The sequence below is a fragment of the Microtus ochrogaster genome, chromosome 22, assembly GCF_000317375.1.
Source record: "Microtus ochrogaster isolate Prairie Vole_2 chromosome 22, MicOch1.0, whole genome shotgun sequence".
NCBI classification, from domain to species: domain Eukaryota; kingdom Metazoa; phylum Chordata; class Mammalia; order Rodentia; family Cricetidae; genus Microtus; species Microtus ochrogaster.
Window position 1 is genome coordinate 13,831,534 of NC_022023.1, and position 9,106 is coordinate 13,840,639.

The 9,106-nt window shown below is 49.2% G+C and overlaps 1 protein-coding gene across 1 annotated transcript in view; it reads right to left on the reverse strand.

Moving 5' to 3' along the window:
* The window catches only part of Cemip (cell migration inducing hyaluronidase 1), a 140,760-nt gene extending 138,155 nt beyond the window's left edge, over positions 1 to 2,605 (reverse strand). Inside the window, exon 1 of the mRNA XM_005357690.3 lies at positions 2,381 to 2,605. Within this exon, the coding sequence (XP_005357747.1) occupies positions 2,381 to 2,433 (53 nt within the window). The 5' untranslated portion in view covers positions 2,434 to 2,605. The remainder of the gene's footprint in view (positions 1 to 2,380) is intronic.
* Positions 2,606 to 9,106: the final 6,501 nt, after the last annotated feature.

Genomic DNA, 9,106 nt, shown 5'->3' on the forward strand with positions numbered 1-9,106 from the left:
AGAAACAATAAAAACCCTTCAACGTATCTTTCCGTTCCATCAGCGAGAAGTCAAATATGACAATAAAATGGCAATGGAGTCACTCCCAACTAGTTGCGGAGTTAAGAAAGAGGCCACTGGGTGGCTAAACACAGCTCAGACAAAAGCAGAGCGTTTTGAAACGCATGTGTAACCAGGACCACTTTACGCGTGCTCTCTGCTCAGCACCGAACTTAAATACTTTGCTCTATACCAGTAATTTCCCTAGTCACTGATAGATTCACCTTGCCCTCACTGACTCATGACATTTAGTTGAATTTCCCAAAGTCACAGATTTTGCTCTCTCTCTCCCTCCTTCCCCCCCGTCTTGTTTTTATTATTTATTACACATATGCTTCCATCACAAGCAGAAATGACCTTCTGATTTGTAATTTGTAATTTTTAAAATGAAGGAACACACACACTTCTGTGTTTTGGTATGGTCAGTGGTTCTCATCCCCCATCAGAAAAGACAGATATTTGCAATATCTTCATAACAGTAGAAAAATTACAGTTATGAAGTAGCAATGAAATTAGTTTTATGGGCTGGGGGGGGTCACCACAACATGAGGAACTGTATCAAAGGGTCACAGCATTAGGAAGGTGGAGAGCCACTGGTATAGGTGGTCCTGACAAGAAAAGCCCATTCAGTATCATTTCTTACTTGAAGAAGGAAACAAACCCTCACCCAGTTCCCAAATAATATGTCTGAACCATCATCTCCTGGGCTCAGCAGGGCCCTCGGAAGCTGCCTACAGAGTCCTTTAGGGGACACTGTTAGGATCAAAAAGAGGACAGCTCGTTTTGCACACCCTCTTAGACACTTCCTTGAAATTTTGTCTTAAGTGGTTTCTTCTCCATTCTGTCATAGACTGTGAAACTAAAGTACTGATTCATTACCATACTCATTAAATTGTTTAATAAAAAATGGCCTTATGCCCTACACTGAAAGCAGTTTAGTTCTAAACCTAATTGCAGGTACTTTTATCTCACCGCCTGGATCGTATAACAAAGGCTGTGCACACCTGTCACGCCTCTGAGGGATCACCATGGTGCCACATAAGACTAAAGTGACATTAAGAGGTTACACAGACTCAGAAGCAAGCTGGAAGAAAAGGCCAGCCCCCGGCAGGGTAGGTTCCCTCCTGAGCTGTTAGTGCCTCCAAAAAGAACACCTAGGTCCACAGGTCTTTTAGTATCTCTCTACCTTCCCATCGTCTCAACACCTGAGTGAAGGAGGCGCCTGACTGCTCCAGACTCACGGCCACAGGCCCCGAGTGGCGGAAGTAGCTGGGAGCTGTCCATGGTGGCGCGGCGCCTGGGCACGCAGACTCGCCTGTTCCCCGCCCGCGGGCGCGCCTGGGGTCCCTCTCCAGACCGCTGACTTGGAGACGACTCCCTGGGCTCACTGTCTCCTGGACAGGGCTTCAGCTAGGCCGTGGCTCTCACATCAAAGCTTGGCTTTAAAAGGGAGTTCTTACCTGTGGGCAGAGTTGGCTGCTCGGAGTAGGACCTCAGACCTGGCGCGGGTGGAATATCCAACTCTTGGGGAACACGGGTGCACCGCCCTTCTCGTCAAGAACACACGCATTCTCCCGCGTCCATTCCGAAATCTCCTCGGACCTCGTTCCCAGAGCGGCGAACTGGAGAACCGTGCACGACTCCGGCTTGCGATCTGCTGAGACCTTGGTTTTTCTGTCTATCTTGTGCGACCCTTCTTGCCGGTGACGTCCGTTGCCAGGGGCCAACAAACATTCCTGCAGCGCTTCCAGTCTTAGTGTTTGCTTAAATATCAGCAGGGACCACCGAGGTCGTCTAACATCAGATCACCTCCGCTCGCCCTGTGCCAGCGCATCGCTGGGTCGACAGAGGGAACCCAGGAGACCTAGCCAAAGCGGCAGCGACAAGGTGCAGACTTGTGAGGCTCGTGACCACTATCCACAGCGTAAGCTTGTTCACTGACTGGGCTCCTTCCGAGACCTGCTTCGGGACCATCGCTTTTCAGTGAGAGAGTCGTTTGTGTGAGCATCTAGTGCCATTCACAGGAGGACAACCTAAGCAAAGACTCCCCCGTCGAATGCGTTCCTGGACGTTGGTGTCCCCAACACCTGCCACTTGTAAGACCGGGGCGTATGCCCACCAACATACACATGGCTAGACAGACAGACAGACACACGGGCAGGCAGGAAAACAGGCAGAGGCAGACAGCAGAGAACAGGCTGGACAAACAGGCCAACGGAGGGTAACGTTTTCCCTAAACCGAGAGGAGGCGCGGGAACCCGACTGTCCTCTCTCTTGCAAGGCTAAATCCATGCGCCCTCGCGCCCCAGTACCGGTCCTCTTACCTCCGCGGTTCTCTTACCTACGGCTGATGACCGAGACAGTGCCACGCCTCGGGGACCTGGAGTGCAGCATCCCGGAGTCTGGTATCTGATCCCACGCGTCGAGCCCCCAAAGGTGAGCAAACGGGACGAGAGCTCGCGGGAAGTGAAGTGCAGATCCGGGCCTCACTCGGTACAGTGCGTCCCCGGCACCAGACCACTGCCACTCTGCGCACCCGGCGCTCTTAGCTCGGCTCCGCGCGCTCACTGGCTTACTAGCTAGCTCGGAGCTGCCTGCCCGAGCCGCCGCTTTTTATAGCCGCCTTCCGGGGCTGGCTCCTCCCCACCCTGAGCCCCCGGCGCCCGCACTCATCCCGTTCCCGCCCCCCCCCCTTCCCATCCCCGTCTCGGGGCAGCGGTCCTCCCACTCACCGAGGTGGGCGGCCTGCGGGGCCGGACCCGGGCGGGCTCTGGCGGCCGCTGGGGGAGCCGCAGACCCAAAACCGAGAGCCGCCGCCGGGACGTGCCACGGCCACCAGGTGAGGGCGCTGGAGCCTAGGACGAGCGAGTCCGATCTCGGAGGTCTGTAGCAGTGAAAGCGCGCCTTGCACCCAGTGGCCTCCCCAAGGGACGAGAAAAAAGAAAGGCCTGCGACTTCCACATAGTCGCCACCACTCTGCATTCCTGCTGTTAGATTCCAAACCCTTCCCCCTTTTTGTCAGCTGACATAGCAACAGAATCTAGAGTCGCCTGGGTCTAGAGGTCCTTTGGAGGGGAAGATGCACCCTCTTGCAGTCAGAGATCTTGGTTTGAAAGAGGGTTCACTGAGTGCTTACAGGCTTGAAAACTAGAGTTCAATTCCCAGAGTCAATGTAAGAAGCCGTGGGTGATGGTCCTGGTTTGTAATCCCAGTGCTGCGGAGGTGGAGACACAGGGGCTTGCTGGCCAGCCAATCTAGCCTGCTAGGCAAGTTCTAGGTGAAAGAGACACCTTGTCTGAAAAACCAAAAAACAGAGATGGGCAGCTCTTAGGTTGGGGAGTGCGGTGAGGACGCACCCCAGGCAGCTTGACTTCTGCCCTTCGACATGCATACACACATACATCCCAGAAGAAGGGAAAGTAGAGTGATCTTACTTTCATGTACCAGTTTTCTGCACGCATTAGTTACTTGACACCATGAGCCTGGGAAGAAGATTTCAATGAGATTGAAGAGTGTGGGTGCTAATTCATAGCAAGGGCTTGCCATCCTGCATGTAGGACAGGCCATGGGTCAAAACAAGAAGGGACCACCGATGAGCTATTCTCTGCCGCAGGAGTCAGTCCATACAGAGTATGGCATCTCCTTAACACTGGGTGTCCCCGAGCATCGACTACTTAGCCCACTCCGAGCCTGGCAAGTAGTGGAAAGCATCGGAGGTTTTCTTTCCAATTCATTTTAGTTCTAGGATGAAGACTTTGATTGCAGTTCTACATCCTGTGCCCCCCCCCCCAGGAACTTGTTACTCTGCTCCCCCCCTCTGGTTAATGGGAGTCTCTAAATACACATTTTTTCCCCTGCCTACCTGCCAGTGACCTGTGAGTACCACTATGCAGGAGGGGCTTCACTGTAGCCAGTGTTCTCCAGAGTAGGGAATCTAAGTCCGGGTCTTGGGGCCAGTTTGTGGTACAGACTTTGGAAGTCTTTGTCTAGGTCCTCTGGGCAAAAATTTGGGCACTACTTGGAACCAGGGAAGCATGTCTCCAAACCTTTCTAGAAAGCTGGAAACAACGATCAAGAATCTCAGTCTGTTTGACATCCAAGCACACCAGATCTGAGCTCTGTGGCAGGCTTCCTTTCTTGGCCCTTCCTTTCTAGCTGGAACTGGAACCCAGCCCCTTGTAAAGTGCCCATCCAGCTCTGTCGTGAGCACTCACAGCATCCCTTTCTTAGGAACCCATCCCCCCAGGCTCACAAACACTGGGACCTGGGTTGGGTGTCCAAACAATGGGCTCTGTGGAGAAAAGTGTGTTTGGATCGGCCTCCCGGGAGCCACGTGTCTGACTCCCCATTTCCAACCGGTGGAGCACAGTCCTGAGACTGCAAGGCTAGGGAAGAGCTCATTTCCACTGGGACCTACGAGAGATGAGGAGTGGCTGGCCTCCTGTTTTAAGGGATGGACTCTGGGAAGTGCTGTGTCATGCTCTCTCCAAGATCCAAAGTGCCCAGCTCATCCCTCTGACATCCAGTTTTATCATTGACCAATGCCTGGGGTGGGGTGAAAAATGCTGACTACAGACAGGCTCTGTGTGTCTACAACCGGACTATCCAGCCACATCCACTCAGCACGTCTGCTCGGTTCTCTGTGACAGACAGGATATGATGGGTAATTCTTTTGGGGTGAATACTGACAGTGTGAAGGATGGATTTCCTAGCCACGCCTCTCTAAATCTGCGTGTAAATGCAGAGATGGGGGCTAGCTACAGAATGGACTGTTAGCTGTCTAGTTCTTGCCAGGATCTCCCCAAGAGGAAGAGCAGTTGTCTTGCCTGAGGGATGGAGTCATGCCCAGCCTCCACACCCTGTGAGGCGTTCCCACCACACCTCCCTGAGATGTGCAGCCCCTAGACCTCATCCTGGGTGTTGTGACATGCTGCCTGCCCCGTTCCACAAATGGCCCGAATCCAGCAGTTTTTCAGTCAGCCAGCCAGATTCCACATCCGGCCCTTAATGCAAAGGTCATCTCACTCCACCACCTACTGACCACTAATGCATGTCTGGGTGAAGTTTGAAGGGCCGGTCACACCTGTAGCTCCACTTCCCAAGCTGACTAGGGACTGAGGAAACAATTAGAAATGAGAAGCACGATGGGGCTGAGTGAGTTGCCTGTAGAGCTCACAAATTCTAGCAGACAGGAAAATCCCCAGGACCTGAAAAACGCATGGAGGAGAAAAAGAGCAAATTTAAATCCCACCAACAGGGGTCGCCCTTGGACGCAGAGCCTGAAGCTGGCGTCTGAGAACCGATATTCTGGGGTCCACATTCTAAAGTCAGGTTTCTAGCACTTCCAGTTCCTAAATTCCTGTTTTGTTGGAGGCAAATGAAGTCCAGTAAAGAGAGATGGAAAAAAATAAACAAAAAACTACCAGTGTTTCTGGAGAATTGACAGCTAGCAGGAACTTGAGACTGGAAGTCCCAAGACTCATGCCAACCTTTCGGGAGCATGTAAGTGGATTTCTGCATTTCTCCTTCAAGGTGGCCATCACCATGGAGAGGGAAGTAAATATTAAATACATGTAAGAATGTATGTTCTCACAACATTTATTTTTCCTAATTAGAAAAATAATTCTATGTGTTTCCTATTTTCAAAAAAAAGTAAAAGAAATTTGGAAAACACACACAGGAGCGTATCGCCTAGCTTCGAGTTCAATGTGCCAGTGGAGTTTACAATGTGGAATGTTTTTGTTGTTTTGTTTTTGTTGGTGGTGCCCCACCCCCACTCCCAAGACAGGGTTTCTCTGTGTAACAACCCTGACTGTTCTGGAACTCACTGTAGACCAGGCTGGCCTCAGCCCAGCTACAATGTAAAAAGTTTTTAAAAGCCAAGCACAGTGGCTCACACTGTAATTCAGATCAGTGGGAGGAGGAAAGAGAATCTGGAGTTCAAGGTCATTTTCGGCTACACAGAGCGCGTGTTGGTGGGTTTTTAGAGACAAGCTCCGTCATCTGCAAAGAGGGAGCCTGAATCGAGAAAATGCCTGACACATTTGGCCTATAGGCAAGTCTGTAGAGCATTTTCTTGATTATCGATTGATATGGGAGGGCCGGGCTAAGAGTGGGTGGTGGTATCATCCCTGAGCAAATGGTCTTGGGGTGTATAATGAGCAAACTGAACAGGCCAGGGGGAGCAAACCAGTAAAAGCAGTCTTTCTTCGTGGATTCTGTTCAATTCTTGCTTCTGGGTTGCTGCCTAGAGTTGCTGCCCTGACTTCCATTTATGATGGACTGTGATCAGGAAGCCAAGTAAATAAGCCAAATCTCCTTCCCAAGATGCTTTTGGTCATGGTCTTTGTCACAGTAATAGCAACCTAACTAAGACGGGGAGTTTGAGGCCAGCTTGGCTACCTGAGACCTTGTCTCAGACAAGCAAAGAGCAAAACAAAAGCTTGAAATAAATTATATTTATCAATAAATAAATTGAAGGATAAAGGAGAAAATGATCTCTTCCAATCAAAGCCATCTCTGTCAGTTTCAGTATATAGCCAAACATTTGCTCTTGTATGTTACATAGGGAGGTGCAGAAATGCATACATGTAGACAAGCATTTAACAAATGGGCTCCATAAGTTCAAAGTCCTTCTTCACCCCAGCACATGCCCTGGTCTGTGTCTCTTGAATGCACACGTCTACCTGCTACTGTTACATCATCCAGCACAGAGTCCCAGCATGACTGGTGATGAATGAGTGGGCATATGCACACATGTCTCTTAGAAGGACAATGTGGGCTGGGTGGTGGTGGCTCACACCTTTAGTCAGAGCACTCAGGAGGTAGAGGAAGACAGATCTGAGTTCAAGACCAGCCTGGTCTTCAGCATGAGTTCCAGGACAGCCAAGGCTGTTATACAGAGAAACCCTGTCTCAAAAACAAAACAAAAATTAAAAAGACAGACAATGTGACTGCAGTAGAGAGGAGTCAGCGGGTAAAGGTACCTACCATGAGAACATGGTAGAAGGAGAGAACCAACTCCCCCCAAGTCATCCTGACTTCCGCGTGCATGCTGTGCTATGTGCATTCGTGTGTACACATGTGCACACACACAAATGTCTTAAAAATATTTTTTGAAAGAGGAGATCTAAACCCTTGAAAAAGATGCTGCACTTTTTCTATTAAGAAATACAAATTAATCTGACTAGCAAAAATCTTAAAAATGTGGTAGTACTTTTGCCGGTCCTAGGCAAGCAAGGGTGGGGAGCAGCTCCGCGCATTCCTTGTTGATGTGAGCCTGTGTCCGTGCAATGTGAGGACAGTTTGACAAGGCTTGTGAAGTGTACATCGCATTTCACTTAGTAATTCCATCCTCAGGAACTTTTCCTACAGATACGATGTGGAATTGATCAGCACCAGATTTACACTACAGCCTTATATCTGTGTGTGTGCGCGCGCGTGCATGCGTGCGTGCGTGCATCCACAGTGTGGGGGTACAGGTCAGAGGACACCCTTAGACATCAGGCCTGGCCTTCTATTTGTTTCAGTCAGGGTCTCCTTCATCCTGTGTACACACCGGGTTTTCCTGGACCATCAATTAACTCAAAGACTCTCCTGCCTCTCACTGTCTGGGATTACAGACGTGCACACTACTGCAACCAGCTTGAAGTGTCTTTTGAAGATTCGAACCCAAGTCCTCATGTTTGCGTGGCAAGTAAAGGCTTGGCTGAGCTACGGCCCCAGCTCCTGCAGCACTATTTCTATCCATTGCAGCAGAGCAAACAGTTTAACGTTTATAACTGGAGTTTAAGGATGTTAATCCGCAGGATAGAGTATTGTGTAGCTGTTGTGGGGACAGATGTACGCCTATAGCTCCTGCTACTTGGTGAAGGGAGGAGGATCGCAAGTTCAAGGCTAGCCCAGGCTGCACAGTAAAACTACATCAGAGGAAGAGAGAGAAAAAGAGGGAGGGAGAAAAAGTAATTGTTTTATTAGATTTTTAATTGTGTTATGTGTCTGTGTGTATATGCACATGAATGCAGGTTACCCCTGCAGTCCAGAAGATGTTAGATTCCCTGGAGCTCAAGTCAGAGGGAGTTGTGAGCTGCCTGACATGGGTGTGGGGACCTGAACTGCAATCCCCTTAAGTAACAGTATATAGTCTCACACTGAGCCATCTCTGTAGCCCCATAATAGTTATTAAATGATGATAAAATGAAAAATTAAAATGTACAGCAATGAATACTACCAGCTGTGCAGACACAGGGAAGGAAATGTACTTTTGCAAATCCCCATTTATTTCTGGAGATAAATGACCTAGATCGTGCATAAGGAGCTAATAACATGATTTCCTCTGTGTGTGGTTCAGTAGTATTTAGTATATTCATAAGGCTGCACAACTATTTTTTTCTTTTCCAAATTTTTATATATTTATGTTTTGAGGAATGTGGGCATGTGTATATGTGCTATACACATAGGTAGAGGTCCAAAGGACATCTTTTGGGAGTCTCTCTTCTGGCACGTGGGTCCTGGGGATTGAACTCGGCCCCTGAGGCTTGGTGGCAAGCTCCTTTATCTGTTGAGCCTGGGCCTGGTTTTTTGCTTGGTAGTATTGATAGCTTAGGGAATGGGAAGGTGGGAAACACACACACACACACAACAGGAGATTGCTCTTTTGTTTCCCTACTGCCCAGACCTGAATAATCACACAGAAACTATATTAATTACAACACTGTTTGGGCTATTAGCTCAGGCTTCTTATTAACAACTCATACCTTAAACTAACCCATTTCTATTCATCTGTGTATTGCCACAAGGCTGTGGTTTACCCGGTAAGGTTCTGTTCTAGCGTCTTTCTCCTCCTCCAGCAGCTACATGGCATCTCTCTGCCTACTCTCTATATATCTCTTCCAGCCTGGCTATATCCTGCCCTGCCATAGGCCAAAGCAACTTTATTTATTGACCTGCAAGAGCAATAACTATACAGAAGGACTTCCCACATGCCCCCCCACACACACCAATTACACATAGTAAATCTAATAAAATAATATTTTTCAGCTATGGCTTCACTATGCAACCTGGATTG